The sequence below is a fragment of the Camelus dromedarius genome, chromosome 12 (genome assembly GCF_036321535.1).
Source record: "Camelus dromedarius isolate mCamDro1 chromosome 12, mCamDro1.pat, whole genome shotgun sequence".
NCBI classification, from domain to species: Eukaryota; Metazoa; Chordata; class Mammalia; order Artiodactyla; family Camelidae; genus Camelus; species Camelus dromedarius.
In genome coordinates, this window is record NC_087447.1 from 1,894,716 (window position 1) to 1,921,077 (window position 26,362).

A 26,362-nucleotide genomic window follows, 5' to 3' on the forward strand; every position below is an offset into this window, starting at 1 on the left:
GAGTGTGCTGGGCTGTGCTCTCTTCACTTGGGGAGAAGGGCTGTGTGTAACTGGCCTTATTTCTTCCCTGCGTGTGTGCTGAAATTCATCAGCGAAGCCATCTAAGCCCAGATTTCTCTTTGTGAGAAGGTTGTTGACTAGCGTTTTAATGCATTTAATAATTACAGTTGGGTTTTGTGTTACTTTGTGAGTAGGCTTGGTATATTGTGTGTTTGAAGGAATTTGTTCGTTTCACCTATGATGTTAAATTTATTGCCACAAAGTTGCTCATAATATCTCACTATTATTTTCTTTGACATTTGTAGGATTGTAGTAATGTCTCATCTCTCATTCCCATATTGGTAATTAGTGCCTCTTTTTTAAAAAAAAAATCATCAGTCTGGCTGGAGTTTTAGTGATTATGTTGATCCGAAAGAACCAACTTTTAACTTGAGGTTTCATTGGATTTTTTTTCTTTTTTGTTATTTCGTTGATTTCTGCTCTGATTTTTATTGTTTTTTTCCTGCTTGCTTAGTTCTAATTCACTCTCCTTTTTCTAGCTTCTTAAGGTAGAAGCTGAGGTCATTGATTAAAGATCTCTCTTCTTTTCTGATGTAGGCGTTTGGTGGCATACATTTTTCTCTAGTGACTACTTTAGTCACATTTCACAGATTTTGATGTGTTGTTTTCATTCCATTTAACATATTTTCTAATTTCCTTTTTGATTTCTTCTCTGATTCGTGGGTTATTTAGAAGTGTATTACTTTCCCAGCATTTGGGGGTTTTCAAGATACTTTTCTGTTGTTGATTTCTGCTTTAACTCATTTGTGGTAGAAGAAAACACTTAACATGATTTAATTCCTTTACAGTTTATTAAGGCTTGTTTCATGGCCCGGAATAAGATTTATCTTTGTAAATGTCCCACGTGCACTTGGCAGGAGTGTATCTTCTGCTGCTGTTGGGACGACTGTTCTGTAAATGTCAGTCCGATCACTGTGGTTGGTGGTGTTCTCTAGTCTCCTATATCCTTACTGATTTTTTTGTCTCCTGTTTTCTCAGTTATTGAGAAGAAGGAATGAGTATCAAAATCTCTAACTATAATTGTGGATCCATCCTTTCACTCTTCTGTTTCTAGTGGTTTTTGCTTAGTATATTTTGAAGCTTTGTTATTGGGTGCATTAGTGTTTAGAACTGTTATGTCCTCTTGGTGAGCCGACTCATGGTCATTGTGCACTGGCCATCTTTAGCCTTGGGAATTTTCTTTGCTCTGAAATCTGCTTTGTCTAGCTTTCTATTCAGTAGTGTTAGCATAGTATATCTTTTTCATTTATTTTACTTTTAACCTATTTGTGTCTTTATATTTTCAATGTGTTTTTTTTGTGGGTGAAGCATGCAGTTGAGTTTCAATTTGTGAGTCAGATTAAAATAGTTTTCTTTTAAGGCTGAGTTAAGCTTACTTACGTGTATTAATATGCCGGGTGTTCCTGGTTTCAACTCTCGTCTTTTATAGTTATGTGTGTTTTGTCACAGTTGCCGTGGTTCTTTCCCTAAAAGATGTGTACTCTTTAGTCTTTAAACACATGTTGGTATTTCAGGAGGCTGGTGCTTCCATTCTGAGGGTTACTTCTGTACTTACACCTTGAGCTTTCTTTAGCCTCTGTTTCCCACACACCCCTTAACCCGGCTCGCTGGTGTCCGTCCGTAGCCTGTGACTCCCGCCTGTAGCCTGTACCACGCACAGTGGGCTTATTCCGTTTTCCTCTTCGATAAGGTTCGGACCCCACAAACCCAGCATCAACATCTGAATACACAGAGGGCAAGAAAGTGATGAGTGACATGGGAGGTGGGGGTCCCGGTGGCCTCACTGAGCAGGTGACTGTGTGACTCTGTGCAAAGGTGAAGGACTGAGTCCTACATTTTGGGGGGAGATGTTCTTGGCAGAAGGGATGGTCCCACCAAGACCCAGGGCAAGTATGTGCCTGGTCCATGTCGGAGAGGGGAGGTCAGCCTGGCGTGCAGGGTGTGGGGGCGCTGCGCACTGGGCTTTTCCTCTTGGGGGCCAGAGCTCAGCATGGGGTGCCTCTGACCTTTGGAGGACAGGCTAAGGAGGGGCAGGCAGGCAGCAGCAGAGAGTGGGGAGGTGATGGAGAATGGCGGCTTGGACTGGAGGGTCCATGGACGTGTGATTTTATTTTGGTTACACATGTCATCTGAGCACAGAAACACAGACAGGAAGCATTTACACCCCAAATGCAGTTCCTTCTGGGGGGAAGGATAGGAGAAAGCTTTTACTGGTTCCGTAACAGGTTTTATTTCTCAAAAAAAAAAAAAAAATCTGAACCAAATGTGGCAAAATGGAGAAAAACAAAGCAGGAAGGAGGTGGGAGCTTTTTCTTGTCATGTTATTTGCTATATTCTAAGGTCTGTTTTTAAAATTTCATATGGAACAAAGACCTATTTCTCCATAGCTGAGAAATTTCCGCAGCAGTTACATGCCCTTTCTCAGCCTCATGGGTGCAGCGGGGCACCCTGATATCTGCGGGGGTCATGGGAACGTGTCTGCAAATGGCTCATTCTGCTGGGACATTTGCAGAGTTTGCCGATCCCTTGGGGAAAGCATTTCTGCAGGAGGTTTTATCGGTGTGTGTGGGGGGGTTGGCTTGCTGCATCCCAGGGTCACTGGCCGTGAGCAGGTGCATGCATGTGTGTGCTTGTGTGTGTGCACACGTCTGCAAGTTCATCGTGTGCTTGTGTGTGCGCGTTCCTCTGTGTGTGTGTGTCGCAGCCAGGCCCCGAGACAGCGGGCACGGGGACCCTCCGTCCGCCCCTGGCCCTGTGCTGGGCCGTGAACGGGTGCAGGCAGAGGCTGAACTGGCTGGAAGGGAGCCGCAGGGTCTCTCACCCCCCAGCGCTGTCTTGTCACTGCCTTCCCCAGCCCCACCTTGCCCTCTTTGGCATCCTGGTGCCCTCACCTACTCAGCAGTTGGATGCTGGTGTGAGCTCCCAGATCTCAGTCTGTATTCGGAGACCCCGCACCCCGGGGGAAGGGGGCGTCTCAGCCGCCAGCTCCACGATGGAGGTGGTGGTCCACGAGGGCCCACAAGGGGCTTTGGAGGAGTGGGCTGGCACCACTCTGTCCCCCATCTAAGCTGCCCCAGGTGTTGCCAGGGCTTCGCTTTCCAGCCCATTGCTGCCCGGCGTCCTGGCCGAGGCGGGTCCTGTTTCTGGAGGCCTCTGTGCCTGTTTGATGAGCAGTGCTCTTCCAGGAGCTGCTCCTGGGGGCCCGCTGTCAGTCCACTCGGCCCCAAGGCCGGCTCTCCCACCCTCAAGCCCCCAGGATGGGAACAAGTGGCGGTCTGTGTGCTGCAGCCGCTCCTCCAGCAGGCAGGCCGCCCAGGCTCCAGCGGGCTGGGCCTGGGGACGCCTGGCGGGCAGTGGGCGGGAGTGGCAGCGCGTGGCCGGCTCGGGGCACAGGGAGGCTCCTCCTCGGGCCTGCTGGCCCTCCTACGCTATGGATCTGAGGGCCTCGGCCCCCTGCCCGCCAGCCCCCACGTGTGATCTCTGTCTCCCTCTACGCTTGTTGAGGGGAGACCTCAGGGCCACTTGGTGGGTAGGATGCGGCGGAGGGGAAGGCGCCTCCTTAGGGCGGGAAGGTGGTCAGGCCTGGGGAGGGGCAGACTAGAGCGGGACGCGGAGCGTGCTGTTGCTGCCACGCGGCCCGGCAACGGCGCAGACCTGGGCGGTGAGCGTTTCCGCGGTGGGCCTGGGGGATGCGGGTAGCGGTCACAGGCCTCCCGGCCGCACACGCCCCCGGCCCCGATGGTGTGGAGAGCGCAGGACGTGAGAGGGCGGGGCGTGTGCCAATAAAATATCCCCTTAAAATTAATTTTATAAAAGGAAGAGACTTTTTTGTAGCAGTTTTAGGCTTACGGAGGACCTGAGCAGGCAGCATAGAGTCCCCCCTGCCCCCCCGCCCCACGGCGGCCCCCGGCGCCAGCCTGGTGCGTCCGCCCGGGCGTTGGTTGCGATCACGCAGCACCGCAGACTCATTACTATTAACTCAAGTCCGCAGCTCACGTTAGGGGTCCCGCTTGGGTTGCTCTTTCTGTGCGTTTTGACAAATGTGCAGTGATGTCTATCACGGCGTCGCCCGGAGCAGCCTGGCTGCCCTGAAGAGCCTCTGGGCCCCTGCTGTTCACCCTCCCTCCCCCAGAGCCCGGCCACCACTGCTCTTTTGCCGGCTCCAGAATCCACAAAAGCAGGCGGCTTGGCCGTGGCGAAGCGTGAGGACCTGGCTCAGACCACAGTGCGGGGAGGGAGGCTCTGCGCGCGGCTCGAGGGGCGCCCTGCCTCCCTCCCACCGTGCGGGTTCGAGCCTGGCGTGCGGGAGTGCCCTGGGCTCCCCCGGCACGTGTCCGCCAGCGGTGGGAGGGGGCCCCGATCGGGCTGGCCCTTGACCGAGAGCGTCCCTGTCCCCGATCGGGGGGCCCTGTCCCGTGTCCCCCCAGGATGCATCTGGGCTTGGCGGCGTAGGGCTCAGAGCTCAGGCTCTCTGACCTGGGGCACTGAGGACCTAGGCCACACATGCCTGTGACTGTCTAGGCGGGGGCTTCACTCTGTCCTGGGTCCGAGCTCTGCTGTCCCTTGTCCCTCATCCAGAGCGTGCCAGCCACCCACCCCTCTCCCCAGGCTAGACGTCACCGGTGCCCACTGTGTGTGGACAAGACAGACTCAAATGGCCAATCAGATCTGGTCCCTGCCTTGTTTACAACCTCCGGAAGCTTCCCACGCTGTGAAAGGACACCCCCTACCCCTTGTGACCCACAAAGTCCCTTGAGGCGAGGTCTCTGCTCCGCTGGGCCAGCCCCGCCTCCTGACACAGCCTCCCCAAGGTCCAGCCTTCATGTATGTCCATCAGGCCAGAGCTCGAATGTCACCTCCTCAGGGAGGCCTGCCCTGTGCCGTGTCCCCCTGCCCCCCACCGTGTCCCCCTGCCCTCCACCGTGTCCCCCTGCTTTCCTAATGCATGGGTCTTCCCGGTGCTGGGGTCACTGTGCTGGGGCTTGCAGGGGAGGGCCCGTGATATGGAGGTTGGACCTTTCAGGCGGGACCTCCTCGCCCTGGGGACCAGGGGCAGCAGTGTGGGTGGAGGAAGACAGCAGGCTCCGAGATCACAGGAGCAGGGCCACGGGGTCCCTGTGACCATCTCCCAGTGTGTGCGCGGACGGGTGAGCTGGAACTCGCCTGACCAGGGCCTGGGGCGCACTTCCCACGTGGCGACCCAGCCGACACGTGAGCCTGGGTCCTCCGAAGGCAGATGGGCCACGGCCCGAGGGCGCTCTGGGTGGGGGCCAGGTCAGGAGCTTCTGGAAGGAGCCTTCAAGGGCCCCCTCAGTCTTGGGATGGGCGATGGGGGACACTGGGCTCAGTGCAGGGCTGGGTTGCAAATGGGGTTGGGGTCCCAGGAGTGCGGTTTGGACGTCATCTGGGCTTCCGGCTTCATGGGCACCTATTTCCTGAGCATGCCCTGCGTGCTTGGCCTGGGGCCTGGGTATGAAGCAGGGCGGAGAGAGCTGCCCACAGGGGCCTCTCCGTGAGAGAGGGAGCTGGGCAGCGAGGTGGTCAGTGAGACGTGCGGGGACAGCGAGGAGGGCACTGGCCGCGGGCAGTGGGGCGAGCCCTCCTGGGGAGGTGAGCAGGGGGCCAGTGGCACAAGTCCCTGTGTTGGGGGGCGTTTTGCACCCTGGAGGCTCGGGGCCGTGGTCAGCGGGGGCAGGGGAGGCCGGGCCGGGCTCAGTGGACCTGTGAGGCCAGGCGTCGACTCTGGACAGATGGGGGCCAGTTCCTCACTTAGACTGGATTTATGGAAACCCCCCCAAAGCAGAGCTGTGATTTAGTGCATCTCTGTTTACCGTGTGAACTTGTATTTTTTTTTTTTCAAGTAACCCATTTACTTACTCATCTCTTGGGTTGGGTTCGTGATTTTTCTGATCTCTTCTCATTTTCGATCTGGACTTCGGGCGGTGAAATTCGTCCTCCTTTGGTGCAGAGTTCGCTGTGCCCTGGCAGACGTGGACGGTTGTGGGTCGTCCCCGCAGCAGAGACGCAGAGCGTTCCCACCACCCCCGACAGCCCCTTTGTGCCCTTGGCGGCCCACCCGCCCCCGCACCCCCAGCACCTGGTAATCACGGACGTTTCCTGTCCCCACAGTCCTGCCTTTTCCAGGACGTCATGGGAAAGGCATCCTGCATTCTGTAGCCTTTGTGTCTGGCTTCTTTCACTGAGCACAACACATTTGCGCTTCGTCCATGTTGTGGCCTGTGTTCAGTAATTTGTTTCCTTTTAATTGGAAAGGATAAAATGTACCACGGTTTGTTTATCTGTTCGCAGGCTGATGGACATTTGAGCTGTTTCCAGTTTTCGGCTGTGATGATTAAAGCTGCCCTGATTGCTGCAGTCAGGTTTTCTGCGTGGTCGTTCTGTCTTCATTTCTCTCGGGGAAATCTCTGGGAGCTTGATCCTGGATGACGTGCTGCAGGCACGCTGACCTTTCTAAGAAACGGCAAGCTGTTTTCCGCAGTTTGCTTCGCTGCACCTTCCTTCCCTCTGTGTCTGACCGCGCCTGCTGACCTGCGATCTCGGCATTCGCGCTGCCCGGCCGAGCGTCCTCGCCACTGCAGTGCATGTGCGGGCCCCATCCCGTGGCTTCAGCTGCATTTCCCTGGTGACCAATGCCGCCGGGCACCTCTCCTGTGCTCATTTGCTGTTCACACGTCTGTTTTTTTGACCAAGTGTCTTCAGGTTTTTGCCCATCTGCGTAACTGGGTCACGGGCCGCATTAGTGAGTTGTAAGGGCTGTTGTGTATATTCTAGGTATGAGTCTAGGCATTAGATTTCAATGATCAGATTTGTGTTTTGCAAATTTCCCCCCCAATCTGTGGCTTCCCTTTGTTTTTTCTTAACAGCATCTTTCAAATGAACAGAAGTTTTTAATTTTGATGAAGTCCAATTTTTCAGGTTTTTTTCCCCAAGGTTCATGTCTTTTGTGTTCTAAGAACTATTTGCCTAGTCCAAGGTTATGGAGAGTCTTCTCCGCTGTTTTCTGTAGAAATCTTGTAGCTTTACGTTTTCTGTTTAGATCTGTGATCCATTTCGAGTGTAATTTTACCGACGGTGACAGGTCTGGATCGAGGTTAAACCTTTTTTGCACGTGGTTGTCCAATTGTTCCCGCACCTTTTTTGCATCGAATTAGTTTGACACCTTTGATGAGAGTCAGTTGACCATCTGCGTGGTCTGTTTCTAGACTTTCTAATCTGTCCTGCCACTACCACACTGTCTTGATTAATGTGGCTTTATAGTAAGCCTTGAAATCAGGCTGTGTTAATCCCTCAATTTTGTTCATTTTCAAAAGTATGTTGGCAATTCTAGTCCTTTGCATTTCCATGTAAATCTTAGAATCAGCTTGTTAATTTCTCCCCAAAAGTCCTGCTGGGATTTTGATTAGCACCGTGTTAAACAGATGAGTTCGGGCGCCCAACACATGACGCTGTTTTCTGACCGTGAACGTGATGTGTCTCTGCACTTATCTAGGTGATTTTAAGCATCGCTCATTGATGTTTTCTAGTTTTCAGGGCACAGATCTCGCACATAATTTGTGAGATTTGTTACTGAGTGTCTCTTGTCTTTGAAGCTACTGAGATGGCATCGTTTTCCCAAGTTCACTTCCGGATCATTGTTTGCTAGTCTGTGGACTTTGTATCCTGTGGCTTTGCTAACATTATTAGTTCTGGAACCTTTTTTTTTTTTTCCTTCTGGTTGACTCTTTCTAATTTCCTATAGAGATGATCACGTTGTCCCATATAAAGTCAGTTTTATTTTTTCCTTTTCAGTCCTGTTCTTTTTATTTCTTGTTCTTGCCTGATACCCTGGCTGGGACCTCCACGGCAAGACTCCATGGCGAGGAGAGAGCGGCCGTCCGTGCCTCGTCCCTGACGTGAGGGGCACTCACGGTCTCGCCGTCAGCACGACGCTGGTCCCGGTGCTTCGCACACGCTCTTCAGCAGCCAAGGAGGCTCCTTCGCATCCTCGTACGCCGGGAATAAGGGTGGATGTTGGCCGTGGTTGTTGGATTTTGTCAGGTGCTTTTTCTGCATCTATTGAGATAATTCTATGTGCTTTCTTTCTGACTTTCATTAACATGGTGAACTATACTGACTGGTTTTCAAATGTAACAAGCCGAATTCTCAACATAAAGCCCATTTGGTCATGATGCTTTTTGAAAGAATGTACCGTTGGATTTGACTTGCTAAACTACTGTATAGGTGTTTGCCTCTGTGCCCCTGGGGGAGGTGTCTGTGGCTTGCTTGTAGCCTCATTGCTTTTGGCCTCAGGTAAGGCCGGCCTCATAGAACGGGGTTGGTGAGTGTCTCTGCTTTCATTTTAGGAAGAGTTAGCGCGTAATTGCTGTATTTCTCTGAGAGGGTTTGATCGGATGTGTGACTCCATCTGGGCCTGGAGTCTTCTTTGTGGGAAAGCTTTTTTGTTAGAAGTTCAATATCTTTCATAGATCCAGGACTATTCACGTTACCTACGCCTTCTCAAGCGACATTCCATAGTTCATGTCTTTGAAGGTATTTGTCCCCAAGGAGCCAGTGCCCCAGCCCAGACTGGGGACCAGACCAGCTTGTGATGGATGTCACTCCTGGGTGGCTTATGGGCAGTGGGGTATGCAGCTGTCCGGAGGCAGGGGACCTCCGCAGTGCCCTGAGAGGGGACACAGGCTGGTGGCCTTTGGCCCCAGAGCTGCTCCACGTCCCCTCCCAGCCCTCACAGCTGCTGGCCTCCCTGGCGGCCCGGTGACAGGACACAGTCCGGGGCAGGCGCACGTGGGGAGCTGAAGATCAGGCTTTCGGCCTTTCCTTCCGATTTCGCTCCTGGGAAGGCCGCCCCTCTCTGAGGAATGAAACTCAAGTAGCGGGCCCTGCAAGGCCACGGAGAGTCTGCTTTTGTCTCACACTTTTACTCTGTAAACTTCAGCCCTAAAACAACATACATCCTCTGAAGCTGCTCACATATTAGCTCTTAAAACAGCAAAATCCGTGCACAATTTCCTCTCAATCCCTTAAAACATCCCTGAAAGGGGAAAAAAAAAAACTGTTTAAATTCACGCCTGTCATTAAAATCTCTGAACACGCAGCATCGGAGCGGGTCCGCAGCGGCCAGGACACAGAGGCGCGGGGCCCGCGCGCGCAGCACACGTGCGCCGCACACGGCGCCCCCGCACACGTGCTCGCGCGGCCCCGCCGCACACGCCGGGGCGCCCTCTGCAGACCACGCACCTTCTCAGCACGCGGACCGGTTAGTTAGGAAGCATCTTCCTCCCCGAGGTGCCTTCGGTTTGGTAAACGTCTGGTTCCGGGTAAATTCTTACAGATGCTTTTAGAAGCTGGGGCTTCAGCAGATGAAAACGCTGCCCACCCCCCCCTTTCCCCCCTCTCGGAATTGGCAGCCCTCCACGTGGGGCTCCAGCCGGGGTCCAGCCGACGGTGGCCCCCGCGGAGCCGGCCGGGGAGGACGGGGTGTGAGCTGGCTGCCCGGCGGCGGCACGGGATTGCGGCCACGCGGCGGGGCCCGGGGCGCGGGACCCGCCTGCCCGCAGCTCGGCGCCCGCCGGCCCTGCCCCGCGCCCACCCTTCCCCGCCGGGGCCTGGGCGTCAGCCCGAGTGCCGCCTCCAGCACTGTGCGGTGTCCCGCAGCGCAGGTCCCCTTCCCAGGACAGAGCTTCGGGGCCTACAGCTTGGACATCCCCAAGGACCCTTGTCCAGCCTTGGCGTGACCTTGGTGACAAGCCAGAGCCCCGGGCACCGCTGCTCCCTCCTCAAGCCAGGAGCCCGTGGTCAAGGTGTGGGCGGGGCGGGGCTGGTGTCTCAGGCTGAGAGGGAGCATCTGGCCGGGCCTCTCCCCCAGCTCCTGGTAGCTCCTTGTCGACCAGTGACATTTCTTGGCTATGGAAGCCTCTCCCCGATCTCTGGTTCACGTGCACGTGACATTCTCCTATGCGTGTCTGTGTCCAGTGTCCCCTGTTTATAAGACACCAGTCATACTGGAGGGGGGGCCCACCCTAGTGACCTTATCTTAACTCATCACCCCTGCAGCGACCTTATTTCCAAATAAGGTCACATTCTGGCAGGTCAGGACTTCAACACATGAGTTTGGGTGTGGGGGACACAGTGTCAACCCCGAATAGTGCCTGAACGGGGCAAGCTTGTTGAGCAAGGGACGTTGGGGGTCATTCTGATCTGCCCCCTGTTCTGCTGTGAGAGGTGAGCGGCCCTTGGTGACTGTTTTCACCGGTCGTACTAACAGCCCAAGCCGGGTCCTGGGTTTGGTGCTGTGCCAGGGACTCAGCCAGAGCAAGACAGGAGAGGCCCCTGTGCTCAGGCCCTGCGTTCCACTGGATGTGGTGATGGTCCCGTGAGCCAGGAAACGCGGCGGTTTCCAGTATGGTGAGAGGACTGGGTGGTGGAGACAGCTGGTGTGGGGCTGGGCTGTCAGACCCTCGTGAAGGTGGCACTCGAGCCGGCACCGAGGGGAGAAGGGGGCCAAGGGGCAGAGGAGAAGCCACAAAGGTGAGGCCCAGGGCAGGAGAGAGGTGGCCCCTGGGGACAGAAAGGTGGCTCTGTGGGTAGAGCTGCTGCTCCAGCCCTGTGTGCTCTTCCTCAGGGCCCCGGGAGGATGGTGGCCTTGGGCACGGGCTGCAGGTGCAGGTGCTCAGCAGGTGTGTGCTGAGTGACTCCCAGCGATGTCGGCTGCTCTCAGCAGCAGGCCTGTGCGGTGGCATTGCGGACGTGCTGCACACGGAGGCCTGGCACACGGTAGGTGCAGCTGGATGGACAAGGATCCGGCTCTGGTGTTCCCAGCGCTGGGAAGCGGCAGGCCAGCCCGGCAGTTTTGGGTGGCGGGGGCCCCCGAGCTGGGACCGGGATGGATACACAGAGGAAGGAAGGATGGGTGGCTTCCTTATTTTTGTCTGCTTAGGAGGAAGACATTCCCAGACGCCTAAGTGCAGGTGTGCGAAGAGTTTCACCTCCTGAAATGTGGAAGCAAAAAACAAAAACCTTGGCTTATTTGGTTTCCAGGGTCTGAGGTTCTGAAGCCTGGTGCCCCGCATGTCTTGTCACAGCAGGCAGCCGCCAGAGCAGCTGTAGGGAAGGAAAGCAGAGTCCTCACAGCACGCAGACGTCCCCCAATGAGCCGCCACGTGTCCTCAGCCCTGTCCCCAAGACCTCGCCTGCCACGCTGGCCCCCGCCTGTCCCCACCATCTAGCACCCCACAGGATGCTAGTTGGTGTTGAGGCAAAGGCAGTGTTCTGGCAAAAGGGGCAGGGTTTCGTGGAGTCTGTGAAAGCAACATCAGAGGTGCTTTATTGGCCCCCGTTGATGGGCTGAAGGGAGCCACTGATGGGAATGGAGTCACACACCAGCTCCTGCCTCACTGGGGAGAAAGCCGCAGGGGAACTGTTGCAGTGGAAACTGCTTCTAGCCCTGAGCAGGTTTGGTTACTAGTTAAAGAACTGAAGGGTCTCGGTAATGGAATGGAAGGGTTCCATGAAACTCCCCAATTCATGAATAAGAAGGGAGTGGGCAATAGGGTGGCCACCTTGGCAACTGCAAGGAGAATGAAAGGAGTAACTAAGTGAAACAGCAAATAGCGAGTAAAGTGGAAGGAAGCCAGATGTATCCAATTTTACACCAAATGTGAATGGTCTGAATCTCCCTGTTAAAAGGCAGAGACTGTCAGGAGGGTTTTTACTTGTTACAGATACATTGTTCAGAGGAGTTCAGTCAAGCACACTGGTAATGACAGTTGGAAAATGAAAGGATGGCCGAAGTGATGCCAAGCAAGTAGACACAAAAGGAAAACGTAAAAGCAGGATGGACAGTGTGAGGGCCAGCACTGAGACTGGCCCAGTCAAGTCACCGTTTCCAGAGAGACGTAACGGAAACTTTTATGCATCAAAGAGCGCAACACAATATGTGAAGCAAAAGCTATTGGAAACGCGAGGGAAATGTATTGAATGTGGTGTTTGTGGGAGGGTTTAATGCATCTCTCTCAGAACAGGACAATTCTAGCAGATGAAACACAAGTGGAGATGTGGACGGTCCATGTCGTAGTTGTGACCATTTCAGATCCCAGCGGTAATGCCAAGTCACTGTCCCTGTTATCTACGAACGTGTAGCAAGCATCCTCACATCTGGCTCCTTCAAGCAGCCATCATGGGAGCCCACCGTGTGCAGCATGGGCGGGGCCCCTCGGGGACGGCTTCCTCTGCTCTGCCTGGAGTCAGCTGGGCCTGTAGGCCCTACCCGGTGGGCCACATGGTGGAAAGCCCTCTTCCCCAGGCCTCCCCAGGGCTATGTGGCTTCCTCACAGCTTGGTTCCAGGAGCCTGGAGGTGGACAGGCCTGGGGACAGTCCTTTCGCCCTCTTCTTCCGATCCAGCATTCACGGAGCCCAGCTGCAGCAGGAGGAAGAGCCTCAGGACCATGACTCAAGGCCAGCGCTGTAGCCCTGGGTGCTGATGACGGAGACCCTGTGTTTCCTCGTGCCTGTGAAACACTTGTAAAACCAATCATTTTATGTGGCCATAAAAACACCTAACACACTTTGAAAAATTGAGATGTAGCTGTTTACATTCTCTGATCAAAGCCCAATGCAGTTAGAAATAGGTGGTTACAAGGTTACCGAGGAGGCTTAACTACCTGGGGATTAAGTCGCACTCTCCTCGGGGACCATCAAGGAGAGGAGACGAGTGTGAGCGTGTGGCCGCGTGTGGTTGTGGAAGCAGCCCCCGTGCGTGCAGGAGGGCGCGTCCCGGGCCCACTCCAGCCCCCAGCACCGACGGGCGCGTCTGCCGCGGTCACGCTGTTGCCCACGTCACGTGGCAGTGGCTTCGTTGTGTCTGCACGTGTCGTCTCCCCAGAAGGGTTGAAATTCACTCATGAAAAGCAAATAATAATACGATAAAATGTATATGTTCTACTTTGTGTAACCCACGTATACTCACCAAGTGCCTCCTGGGTGCCCACCCCTCCGCCAGGCGCCCTGGGGTGTGGGTGATGCACAGGCTTTGCTTCGCCAGGGTCTGCCAAGCCTGGTGCCAGGCAAGGAGAAGACGGCCGGCATGTGGGCCCCCTTCCCGGCCGCATCTGCCTCCCCCGCGCCAGCCAGGTGTTGGGGGCTGCCGAGCCCCCATCCCTCTGCCTGCTGACCTCAGGAGCCCCAGGTGGGGAGTAAGCAGACAGCATGCTGGCACCCCCACGTGGCTGGCGCACGTCTGGTGCTGTGAGCTGGGTCCCCAGGCTGGAGACACCTCGTTAAACCACCTGAATCACGTGAAACTAGTCAGCCTCAGGAAGGCACCGGCAGTCCACGTGAATTTAAAGTCACCGCGGGGCCACTCTTCTCCCCTCCGTGGGTGGGTGGCCTCTGTTCCGAGGCTGAGCCCAGAAGCCTGCGATCCTGGGAGGGATTTGGCCCTGACAATAACGGGCCTGAGAATGTGCCTGGCACCACATGCCCGAGACCCTCGTCTCACCGCACGCCCTCCACACACGGGGGCCCACGGGGCTCAGATCCGTTTGCAGTGCCTAGGGTGACGGCGTTGGGATCTGTACTTACTTGTAGAACTTTGGACAGGGGAGGAGGAGGGTAGGGGCTGGAGGCCTGGGTGGAGCCCCTGTGGCTCCTGGGGTGGGGTCCTGAGCTGCCGGCTGCAGGAGGGGCTTGTTCCAGGTACATCCTTGTGCTTTGCTTGCTCCTGGGAAGAGGGTTTCCTGGGAAGCCCATGTGTGGAGAAGGCACCTCCCTGGGAGCTGGGATGTCCTAGGCTCTGCCCAGCTGGCCACTCAGCCTGGAGGGTCGCAGTGATGTGTTTGAGCGTGGCCCCCACGAGGCTGGTGGTGATGGCACAAAACGGAGCTCAGGGAGAGCTGACCCTCCCCACATGCCACGCACCCCCGGCAGCACCCCCTCAGCCCCAGCAGCTGCTCGAGTGTAGAACATGGGGTGGGGAGGAGCAGGAGCGCCCCCACGTGGTGTTTCCATGTAGCCCGCTGAGCGTGACGCGGGCGCCCTGTGCACAGCGCTGGACGGGGCTTCTGGAGGGAAGGCAGGCAGGGCCTCAGAGAGACAGCCGAGGAGGTGGGCAGGGGTCCCCCGGGGGGACACAGGCTCAGGCCGGGTGGGGAGCGAAGGCTTCCGCGTCTGTCGCACGGGGTCGGGGCGTCACCCAGAAGGGCAAGTCTGGGCAGGGCCCTCCTCCAGGCCTCCCCACCTGTGCTGGGACCCGCCCCTCCCACCTTCCCCAGGAGGTCACCCAGCGCCACCCCGACTTCTAGATCCTTCCATCGGCATTCCAGCAGCCAAGGGTGCTCTTCTCATCTCACCCTCCCCAGCCCTGGGAGGGGTCCTGCTGGCACCCTGTTGTGCAGACAAGGACGCTCAGGCACCCAGGCGTTGAATGGCTGACCTGGGTCACCACTAGGTGGGGGCTCTGAGGGGGCTGGCTTGTCCCTCTGTCCTAGCCTGGAGTGCCCCTCGGGCAGCAGGGCACCCCCAACTCCATCTCCCAGCAGCCACCTGGGAGCAGGGAGGAGACCCTTTCAGGGCCACCTTGGGCTGCTGTCAATGTGGTAGCCACACATTCAGGGAGGCTGTGGGACCAAGGGGGTGCAGCCGAGCAGAGGGGCTCCCCACGGCTAAGGGGGAGTTGGTGGGGAGAGGGGAATGGGGGTCAGTTCCCCTGCGGGGTCCTGGCAGGCCAGATCCCGGCCCTGCACAGGCCTCTCCACCTCCTGGCCCCTCAGCAGGGCCGCACTGCCCTCGCCCCCAGACCCGGCAGCTCTGGCGGTGTTGCAGGGGGCGGGGTGGGGGCGGTGCTGTGCTGCACGGGCAGAGAGCATGCACCGGGGGAGGCCCAGCTGTGCCCAGCACATGTCACAAGGAGGCCCATGGCCCTCACCACGGGCGTGCGGCTAGGAGCAGCTGGCCGCAGGCGGACCCCTGAACAAAGGGCCTTTGAGCAGCCTGCGCGCCTGCTCCGTGCCCCCCGGCCAGCTGACCCTCCCGGGGATGCCGAGACCAGCTCCCTCTATGGCTTATTGGGTCCCACGTGGAGGTGGGACAGCTGGCTCTGGAGCCCGCCGGCCGGACTCTGTGCTGGAGGACACGGCCTCCCATGGGGACGCCTCCTGGCCCGGGCAGGGCAGCCCGCACGTTCTCCAGGCTTGTGGAAGGAGGGTGAGACCCTCACCCTTGTTGCCTGTGCCCCTGGCCCTGATGGGTGGTGTGGTGTGGTGTAGTGTGGTCCCCACGTCCAGGCCCCCAGGCCCCCCGGTCCTCCCCTGTCTGCTAAAATCGCGTGTACCCCTGGAAGCCTTTGAGAGGGCCAGGAGCTCCTGCAAGGGGCCCCCCAGGCCCTGTCCCCGAGTTGGCCTCTTCTGGCGTCCACAGGGCTGCCTGGGAGGGCGCGGTGCCTGTTGTCCTTGACCCCAGTTCCTGCTTTTGGTCGGCCCCTGCCCCTCCGCCCCGAAAGCCTCGGCACGCACTTCCCCGCAATTCCTCTTCCAGCCCTCTTTAAAATTAACTTTCCATCATAAAGATAGCAGAGCAGTGACACACGAGCCCCGGGAGGAGGATAAGGATCTGTGAGGCTTCCTTTGTGGTTTAGCGAAAAACAAGGAAAAATCTTTCATCTGAAATGTCAGGGTACAAGCAGAGGCGACGTGAGCGAGCTTGACCTTCAGGCCGTCTCGCTATCTGTCACATGGGGGCCGCGTTCCGCGGGACGTTCAGAGGCGGGTGACGCCGGCAGCGCTGAGCCTCCGAGCACACGGGCTTTAGACAGGCTCCCCGGTGGATGACGAGGGTTGATGAGCTGATAAAAGTGAGACGGCAGATAAGACAGCCTCGTGGACCTTCATCCTTCTCCGGGGAGCGGTGGTGCCACGAGGATTACGAAATGCCCAAGGAATCCGCAACCTCTCCCCTTTGCGTCCTGGGGTAGACAGCCCAGATAAGCACCTGCTCTTCTAAACCTGTATCTTGGCTCTTGGGATTTGCAGATCTGCCGTCACCCCAAAACGCCGAAGGCGGGTGCGGGCGGCGCCCCTCGCTTGTGCCTTGGTCCAGCTCGGGGGTCCCAGCGTCCGTCTGCTAGAGGCAGGGCCTCTGCACGGGGAGCGGGCTGAGGCGGTGCGGTCCCGGGGGTCCGTCAGCAGCCAGCGCGACCCGCTGTGCCCCGTGGCCGCCCAGGTCCTGCGCACCACTTCCCGTCCTGTCCTCACGGTGGGGATGTGGCCGCGCCCGCCTGACACTTGCAGTCAGTTGCTGCGCTCAGTTTGCTGGTTTAGTACTGAACTAACCACGGGCCACAAGGATTAAGGGCTGGGGGCCCAAGGACGACTGTGAGGTGACGCTCCCGGCCACGCTTTCTGCCCGACGAGGCCGCCCCGGGGTCCCGGCGCACAGTGCGTCCGTGTGGCAGGGAGACGTGCATAGCATACAGGCCACCGCTCTCACGTGCACAGTTCCGTGGCGTTTAATACATCAACACCGTTGTGCAAAGACCACCTGCCTCGTTGCAGAGCTTTGCCATCACCCCTGAAGGAAGCACTGTACCCGTTGGCAGTTGCTCCCCGTTCCTCCCCCACCCCTGGCCCCTGGCAACCACCGATGGGCTTTCTTTTTATTCAAACTGTGGTAGAACACATAGAACATAAAATTTGGCATCTCAGCCATTTTTAAGTGCACAGTTCAGAGGCATTAAGTGCATTCTCACTGCTGAGAAACCATCACATGGGCCATCCCCAGAACTTTCCATCTTTCCAAGCAGAAAGTGTTTCTGGAAACATCCCACTTTCTGTTTCCACGTCTGACTTCTCTGGGGACCTCCCATGAGTGGACTCGCACAGGATTTGTCCTTCTGGGTCTGCATTCTTTTCACTGCACGGCACGTCTCTGAGGCACGCCCACGCGGTAATGTGCGTCAGGATCTCCTCCCTTCTCATGGCTGAATAATACTCACTTACGGGTGAACCACACTTCGCTTCCCTGTTCACCCTTCAGGGCACCCTCGGGGTGTTTCCACGTTGTGGCTGTTGGAAACGGGGCTGTGAACCTGGGTGTGCAAATACCTACTCGAGTCCCTGTTTTCACTTCTTCTGAGGACGTACCCAGAACTGGGGTCGCGGGTCACGTGCTGTTTCTGTTTTCAGCTTTTTGGGGGGGAACCGCTGCGCTCTCCTCCCCAGCAGGCACGCCGTTTTGTATTCCCACGGGCAGTGCACAGGTTTCCGATTCCGCCACATCCTCACCATCACTCACTTCATTTTTCTGGAGGTAGCCCCCCCGTGATGGGTGTGAGGTGGGCTCTCGTTGTGGTTTGGTTTGCGTCTCGAGATGACCAGTGAGGCTGAGCAACTTTCCACGGTCTTACTGACTAGGCGTCTGTCTTCTCTGCAGAAGTGCGTCTTCAAGTTCCCCACCTGTTTTTTAATTGGGTTGTTTGTTAGGAACTTTATTTTTAAAAAAGGATTCTAAATTGTACAAGTAACGCTGCTGAGAGCCACCCCCAGACCCCCTGCTTGTGAGACGCTGGGTGAGCCTAGGATCTCCTGACCTGAAACTCACGGAGGAGGGGCTCGGCCCCTGAGTAGGGGGCTCACTGCTGCTCGGAGCCTGGACGGACGTCCCTGTGTCTGCGCCCCGGCCTGCTTCTGGCAGGCAGTGGATTCTCAGGTCTGTGCCCTGGTGTCAGCCCCCAACCGGCCCAGAGGCCCCTGGTCCACGAGGCCAGCTGCAGCTGGGAGGCAACCTTGCTTTGTTTGGGGACAGTGGCCGGGCGGGAGGGTGCCTGTTGTCCCTCTGGTTGACTGTGGTCTTAGTGGAGATCCCTGACCCAAGGACGGGGCAGAGCTCAGGGCTGTGCTCCAGCCACTCCCTTGACCTGCACACACAGCCGGGCATGCAGGCTCCACGTGGGGCTCGCTGAGAGGGGGCCCCGGGCCGGCTCTGTTATCAGTGGTGGGTGGGGGCTCCCCAGCGGGGCTGCGGGTGCCTGAGGTGGACTGAGAAGGGTGTGAGGGCCTGGGGGCGGTGAGGAGCAGTAAGGAGAGTGTCCCAGACACAGAGCACTCGGACCAGGGCTGGGGGGCAGGGAGGGGTGCCCTAGGTCAGTAAGAGGCTCTCAGGTGGGCCGACCTGAGCCCAGACCCTCGGTGTGGGCAGCAGGGAGCCAGGGCAGTGGCTTGAGCAGTGGGGAGGGGCCTGGGGGGGGTGGCAGCAGTTGGCAGGCTGTGGGGGGACTTCAGGCTTCTTCCTTCTCCTCTGGGGCTTGCTGAGGGCCTGGTGCAGGGGACCCAGAGTGTGGAGGGTGGCCCGCAGTGGGGGTCACCCTTTTGGGTCTGGACCCGTGAGGCTGGCCTCCCGTTACCCAGAGCTGAGAGCAGGCAGCCCTGCCCTTCCGTGAGCCTGCTCTGACGGCGAGTGGCAGGGGTAGCCCCACGGGGTGACCTAGGGGTCAGCCCTCCTGCTGGCCCTACCCCCCCCCCAAGTCAAAGAGCCCACAGCAGCCCCTGGTCCAGGGTGGCCAAGGCCCCTCTGGTGAAAAAATCCCTGAGTCCCTGCTGGTCCAGAACTTCAGGTCAGCCTGTCCGGCCCTCCCGGGACCCAGGTCAGTGGACAGGTGGCTCCAAGAGATGGTGATGGGCCAGGCTGACCAGGACACCTGGCCTGTGGGTGCCTGGGCCACAGGGAGCCCCAGGCGTCCAAGTGAATGACGCCCAGTCCTGGGGTCCTGGCCTTGACCCAAAGTGCATCCCGCCCAGCACTTGAGGCTGACGGTGGTGATTTGATCTCGGAGCAAACGTTGGTTCCCACTGTCCCAGGCTCTGTCCCGCCCGAGGGCCAGCAGTGCCACACCGATGCGCAGCCCGGCCAGGCCTGGGGCTCAGAGACACGGTGAGCACCCGGTGCGGCCCCTCGAGCCGCATTCCAGACTCAAACAGGATTTGGGGGTTCACATTTAAAGAACTATTCCTGCACCTCCTCCCTGCAGAGGGGGGATCTCCCAGCCTCCGCCTGCCAGCCCCAGGAGGGCAAGGGGAGCTCTGAGCGCGAGGCCAGGATGATGGGGGGGCACGCCGTCCACAGCAATCCGTGGCAGTTATTTATCTTAACGTCTGTTGTAAGATCGCGCTACAGACCTGTCGGTCATAAGGCTTCTGCCACTTCCAATGTGCTTAGGACGCAGCCGGAGAAGGTACTTAAGTAGTAAGATGAGCATCGGAGTAAGAAAAAGCCTGCTTAGTGATCGATCCGCCTGAGGGTGTGTGGATTTACGGAGCTGGAGCTGAGGCTCTGGGGCTGCCCTTCAGGGGCTTTGTTCGTCCCTTCGGGACCACCAGTGGTCTGTGACGATGCCAGCGCTGGTGTCTCAGCTTTGGGGACCCGGAGTGGTCACTCTGTGGCCCTTGTCGTGATGGCCAAACACTGGGAGCAGGACCCTCTGCCCCACCTCCGTTCACTGCCAGGACCTCGGCTGTCACCTGCTCATCACGCCAGCTGAAAACCGGCTGGGCCAGAATCTTGGGAAACACACGAGCAAGAGGAAGCTCTTGTACCGGGAGCTCAAGGCCACGGCACAGTCTGAGCATTCATTCGTTCGTTCATTCACTCAGCAGATCCACGTCCAGGGCCAACCAGGGAGAGGGCAGTGGGCAGATGGACGTGGCCCTTTCCCTGGTGGACCCAGCCACCCTCCAGCCAAGGCTGCCGCCCCAGAGCTGAGGACAGAGGTGGCACCGGCACCCCGCCCCCCCCCCCCGCCAGTGAGGCCACAAAGCCTGGAGTGTCCACACTCCCTCACTCTCCGCCATCTCCCACCTGCCCTGCACGCCAAACAACTCAACATTTTAAACCAAGAACTTTTTCACAAAAGGAGAGCAGTAAGCCTGCCCACATTTTCTCCCATCGCCCCCCGAGTCTGCCCCGAGCGCAGGCTGGATGGGGTAAGTGTTCCACCCAAGTTGTTGATACTTGGGAGCCAGCGGGCAGTGCCTGGCCACCCCTTTGTGGTGGGCTCCCTGATGGGGAAGGGCAGAGGTCGGGCATGGGAGCAGGGCCCGCCACCGTCACCCAGTGGGAGCAGAAGTCCCTGCCAGGGCCGGGCTCCCGGGGAGGAGAGGGTGGGGGGCCCCAGCTGGAAGCAGGCTGATGGGCTAATTTCACTGAGCGCAGCGTCCGCAGGTCCACCTGCGCTGTAGCCTGGCTCAGAGCTAACTTCCTCTACGAGGCCGCGTAGCAGTCCTTGAACGCATGGACAGCATTGTGTCTTGGCTATTCAGGGTCCCTTGAGATTCCACGTGAATTTAAGAGAGATTTCTCTATTTCTGCAAAAGTGCCATCAGGACTTAGAGAGGGGTTGCACTGAATCCACAGATCACTGTGGGTCGTACTGACGTCTCAGCGATGTCGTCTTCCGTCCCACGAACATGGGATGTGTTTCCATTTATTTGTCGCCATCTGTTTCTTTCAGCAGTTTTCCAGTTTTCATTGTTCGAGTCTTCTGCCTCCTTAGTGAATTCAGAAGTACTCTAACTCTTTTTGATGCCAACGTAAATGGAATTGTTTCGTAATTTCCTTTTCAGACTGTTCATGGTTTGTACATAGGAAAGCAACTGAGTTTTGTGACCGACTCTGTTTCCTGTTTGCTGGGTTCATTTATTGGAGCTTCCGTTGCAGGGAGTCTCCAGGATTTTCCAGGTGTAAGGGCCGCCGTCTGCGAGGAGAGAGAAGCTTGCTTCCCCGCTTCCAGTTTGGGAGCCTTTGATGCCTCTTTCTTGCCCACTTGCTCTGGCTGGGACTTCAGTTCAGTGTCGAACAGCAGCGGGGAGAGTGGGCATCCTTGTCTTGCTTCCTGATCTTCGGGGACAAGCTTCCGGCATCTCTGTGGACGTGCTGCTCACGGTGGGGTGTCCGTCTATGGCTTTTATCACGCGGGGGGCTCTCCCTCTTCTAATTTGTTCGGTTTTTATCACGAAAGGGTGCTGAGTTTGTCAGATGCTTTTTCTTCATCCGTCGTGATCATGAGATCATGTGATTTTTTCCCCCTTCATCCTATTGGTGTGATGGATTATACTGGCTGATTTTCACGCGTCGAACTGTCCTTGCATCCCAGGTGTAAATCTCACTTGGTCCTAGTGTCCAATCTTTCTTCAGTGATGCTGAATGCAGTGGTGGACATGGGCTTGAGTGGCCAGCCTGTCCAGGTGGGCAATGCAGCAGACCAGGGCCCAGGCCACCTGCTCCTGCCACGTGTCTCAGCGGAGGCTCCTGGCGCGGCGTCCGCTCCTCCGTGCAGTCGGCCTCAGTGGGCGGCAGGGCCCGGCCAAGAGGTGAGCTCACGCCCTCTGTCCCTGCAGGAGATCGTCCTGGTCGTGTTCTTCGGGACGGAGTACGTGGTCCGCCTCTGGTCTGCAGGCTGCCGCAGCAAGTACGTGGGCATCTGGGGCCGGCTGCGCTTTGCCCGGAAGCCCATCTCCATCATTGGTGAGTCCTGCCTGCCCCGCTGGGAGCTCCACCTCAAGGTTTCCAGGCACGGGCTGGGCACTGTCTCCAGGAAGGGGGATCCAGTGGGTGGACCCCATCACAAGCACCACCAAGCAGAGACCCCTGGAGGCTGAGAGACTCCCCAGCTCCTCCACCTGTGATGGGGCAGGTCCCCAAGGCCAGCAGGATGACCACCAAGGTCCCCCACACAGGAGCCGGCCTCCACGCCCATGTCTGCTGCTCACAGACAGGGGTTCTGGTCACACTCACCTGGGTGTCCACTGCCCTCCCTGGCCCAGGAGCCAGGGCTGGGGAGGTAGCCAGGCGACCTCTGCACGTGCCCGGGAAGGAGGGCCCGGTCTCCCCGTCAGAGGTGTCTCTGCATCCCCTTTGTCAGGCCTGGCCTGCCTGCCAGCGTCCAGCTGGTGCCAGCGGCCTGGCTGGTGACGGTGGCACTGTCTCCCCCCAGACCTCATCGTGGTTGTGGCCTCCACGGTCGTCCTCTGCGTGGGCTCCAAAGGGCAGGTGTTTGCCACCTCGGCCATCAGGTACGCGCCGCAGGCTCTCCCGGCGTGGGCAGCGTGCTGGGCGGGGGTGGCCCGGGGCCTGCGCCAAGCTGGGGTTCGAGCCTGAGCACAAGCCCATGACTTGCTTCTGGGGCTCGGGCTGGGACCTAGCTGTCCAGGGGTCTCAGTCTGCTCGTCTGTGAATAGGGGCAATCCTGGGGCTTCTCCCAGAGGTGGCCTGGAAGGAATTCAGAAATTGGAGGTTTAGCTCTGGGCTGGGAGTGCTGCCCCCGCCCTGACCCTGTGCTCCAGGAGGGTGGGTGGTGCACGGCAGTGAGGGGCTGCAGGGCAGGGGCGAGGCTGGCCCTGCGGGCGGCACACAGCAGCCTCTCCTCTGCAGGGGCATCCGCTTCCTCCAGATCCTGCGGATGCTGCATGTGGACCGCCAGGGGGGCACCTGGAGGCTGCTGGGCTCCGTGGTCTTCATCCACCGCCAGGTGCGTGGTCCGGCGGGGAGGGCGGGGTCTTGGCCTGGCCTCAGTCTAAGCCAGCTGGGCGGCCCCCCACCAAGGGGCCAGTGTGCCCAGCCTGCCAGGCAGATGACAGGCCCACATTCTTTCAAGCTGGGGACAGGAGCCTGTCAGGCAAGTGGAAAGACAGAAATGCAAGATGGGAAAGGTCTTGGCTGGGCAGGTGGAGGGCAGCCCTGTGGAGGTGGCGGTGGCCACCCTGCACCCCAACCAGTCGCCTGATCAAGGTCCTGCATGAAGGACATCCGGGCGGTGCAGGGTGCTGGCCAGGGGCCCGCTCCCTCCTGGAGCGTGAGACCCGACGTTGCCGTTTACGGGCATTGGGGAAGACGGATGGTTTTGAAGCCCAGTGTCTGTACACGGGGCTTTCCAGAGTAGCTGTAGGCCCTCTGGGGAGCGTGGGGACGCGCTGCCGGGCAGGCCCGCACTGCCGCTGGTGCCCGGCCAGGTGTGTCCGCAGGGGCTGGGGGTGGCTGCGGGCGCAACCCGGCTGACGGCAGCCCCTGCTTGCCTCCCAGGAGCTGATCACCACCCTGTACATCGGCTTCCTGGGGCTCATCTTCTCCTCCTACTTCGTGTACCTGGCCGAGAAGGACGCCGTGAACGCGTCAGGCCAAGTCGAGTTCGGCAGCTACGCGGACGCCCTGTGGTGGGGCGTGGTGAGTCGGGACCTCGGGCAGGGCTGTCCGTGTGGGGCCGCGCGGCCGCAGCCCCGGGTCTGGGCACTGCGCTCCCCGGGGCTCTGTCTTCTCAAGATCTCGTGCCTTGTTGGTGGGAGCACGCCCCACCCACCCCCGCCACACGCTCGAAGCCCTGCGTGGATTTCTCGTTGAAGCCAGAGCGGCTGCCCCAGCTTGGTGGACGGGCGGCCCGCACCAGGCTCCACCCAGAAGGGCCCTGCAGCTGCCCTCTGGAGGTTCTTACTTTTTCTACCTTTGAACCTGCCTTCTGTAAGGGACAATGGCGAGTGTGCAGGGGGCACCTGTGCGGGCTGCCCTTCCCCTGCTCCAAGGCCCCAGCCACCCGGTACCCTGGCGGGGGCCTGGGTGCAGGCACGGGAGGGCAGGGCCGGGCGTGCCCTGTCTGTGCGGTTCTGCATCAGCCCCTCGAATATCCGTGCGCCCAGCGTGCAATGTTACACAGCGAACAAGACACATGCGGCAGGCGGGGAGATCCTGGAAGAAAGGAAAGTGCTCCCACGTTCTGACTGTGCGATGGGCCTGCAAATTCTGTAGCCAGCCCAGCTGCGGTAACACAGAGCTGCCCCTGCTCTGCGCTGGGGGCCCGGAGGCTCCCCGGCTCTGAAGATGGGCTCCTTGGGCGTGCTGCCCCTCCCTCCCCCCTCCCTCCCTTCTCCCTCCCTTGGAAGTGGCCAGGAGCGTGGGCTGGAGTGGCTGGAGGCTCTCCCGGTGGCCAGCCTGCAGGAGGGGTGGACGGGAGGCTGACATCCCCGCAGGTGGGCGGGCGTCTCTGCCAGGCCCGGGGCTCCTTGCAGGAATCAGGCTTGTGGTGGGGGAGGGAGGCATTCCGTGGGGACCACTTGGACTTGCTGTGGATGGTTGTGAGGGGACATCTGAACCGTGTGCTCCCTGCGTCCTGCGTCACTGGTCCGTGGGCCTCAGATCACGGAGGACACCCTTCACCAAACCCTCCACTCGGGCCCTGTGGGGAGGCAGGGCCTGGGCTCTTAATAGCAGGGTGGCCAGCAAATTACTGGCCTGGGGAACAGCACGTGCAGGGGGCCCTGAGGCAGCCCGGACAGACACTGGCTGTGGGGGAGGCAGGGGTGCCGCCTGGAACGTCTGTTCCGTGGGCCATCTCTGAGCCCCGCGCCAGGGCCTGGCCCCCCACCTTTCCTGAGGGCGCACTTGGGTGCACGGAGCTCTTGCCCAGAAGGGTCTAGGACAGCCTGAGCCGCAGAGCAGGCGACGCTGGCCCTGGCCATGAGCTGCCCGAGGCCCAGCCTGGCCCAATGTGAGCCCCTTTGAGCCAGGGGCTGGGGGGCCGAGGCCCAGACTTGCTCAGCTAGGGAGAGGAGAGGGTCACAGCCTGCACGAGGTGGGGCTGGGGTCTTGGGGGCAGCACAGGGTCCGAAGGGCCCTGGCTAGATCTGTCCCTGAGCTGTTTCCTTCCAGGCCCCCCCCCCCCAGCAGAGAGTCCATCCCAGCTTGCTTGGTGGGGGCGGAAGCTGCTCTGTGACTCCCGCACAGGCACGTGCCCCTGCTGTTTCTGCATCCCCACCCCCATAAGGCGGGGGCTCCTGAAGTTGGCAGAGTCAGCGTTTTTTCTGGAAGCTTCCAAGTGCCAGGTGGCTCAGGGAAGGCAAGGATATGCTGACCCAGCTCCTGGGCTGGGGAAGGCCCCATTCCAGGCCTGTGCCCCGCAGACCCGGGCGTGGCAGGCCCCGGCAGGTTTGGGCGGAGGACTCAGCCCAAGCAGGGATCTTGCCTGTGGTAGGTGGAGGGGATGCGTCCTGGTGACAGGCAGAGCCCATGGAGGGACAGGCTGCCCAGAGCCAGGAGGATTCCCCGGGGACCGGATGACGCGGCAGGAAGCGTGTGGGTGATGGCCAGCGGCTCCGCTGATAAGCGGTGCCCGGCCTGGCACTGCCCTCCCTGCCTTCCCGGGCCGCTCTGAGGCTGCTCCCCGGCCCCCGGCCCTGGCCAGCGGCACTCCTGCCGCACACCTGTGCAAACATCCGCCCGCCGGCCGGGAAAAGGCCCCTTTGTGCCCGGCTTGGCACCGGTGCCCTGGCCTCGCCGTCAGCTGCAGCCCCAGCCTCGGCCGCCGCAGGCCTGGCCCGGCCCGGCCATTGTCCCCGCCAGACCCGCGCCCCCGCCGCCCTGGGCCCCGCCGGGGCTCTGGCCCCCATTCATGGTAGCGGCTGCCCCTGCAGCTGTCCGGGCAGGAGTGCCCCAGGCTTGAGTTATGGGCTGTGCTCCTGGCACATCTCAGACACACAGAGCTCAAGAAATGCAAGATGGGGCAGCCCAACTGGGGCTTTGAAGCCAGTTTGTACTGCACCCCAGTGGTGGCTTCATTTGCCCACCGAGGGAGAGAGCGCCAGCACCCCCGGCCCCACCCCGCCCTGCAGCTCCCGCCTGGGTGGCCGAGGGGTCTGCTAAGTGAGTGGTGCTGCCACGGGGCACTCGGCAGGGGAGGGGACTGCAGGCCAGGCCACTTGTGATGTCCATGTTGGGTCTGCTCCAGGCTTTGCCAGCGCAGCTCTCACCCCACAGGCCTGGGTGGGCACGGCCAGAGCCAGACCAGCTTCTCCGAGATGTGTGAGATAGACGTGCGGATAGGGTGTCAAGGCTGCTGGGATGTGCCATCTGCCGGGTCTCCGCTAGGGAGTGCCGGGGGGGCAGGGGAGCTGCCACACGTAGACACTGTCAGGCAGGGTACAAGTGCCACGGGGGTGACCCCAGCATCTCTGCCCGGCCGGTGTTTGCTGTGTGAATGAGTGCATGAGCTGAGGAGCCGGGAGGGTGGTGGCGTCCATGGCACATGGGACAGCGGCTCTCAGTATCCTTGCGTGGCCATGACAAAGCCCCTTAGGCCAGGCGGCTTAAAACAGCAGAGCTGTGTTCTCCCAGATCTGAGGTCTCCCAGAAGTCTGAGGTCAAGGTGCTACCGGGCTGACTCCCTCCAAAGGTTCCAGGGGGGTCCCTCCTGCCTCTTCCAGCTTGGGGGCCCCCAGGCACGACTGGGCTCAGGGCTGCACCTTCTGTTTCTGG

General features: G+C 59.2%; 1 protein-coding gene across 7 annotated transcripts in view; it reads left to right on the forward strand.

The window, feature by feature from the left end:
* Window positions 1-26,362, forward strand: part of KCNQ1 (potassium voltage-gated channel subfamily Q member 1) — a 320,726-nt gene that overhangs the window by 65,570 nt on the left and 228,794 nt on the right. For all 7 annotated transcript variants that reach the window (XM_064491998.1, XM_064491999.1, XM_064492000.1 and 4 more), the window contains exons 3-6: window positions 21,463-21,589; window positions 22,059-22,137; window positions 22,496-22,592; window positions 23,144-23,284. In XM_064491998.1, the coding sequence (XP_064348068.1) occupies window positions 21,463-21,589; window positions 22,059-22,137; window positions 22,496-22,592; window positions 23,144-23,284 (444 nt within the window). The remainder of the gene's footprint in view (window positions 1-21,462; window positions 21,590-22,058; window positions 22,138-22,495; window positions 22,593-23,143; window positions 23,285-26,362) is intronic.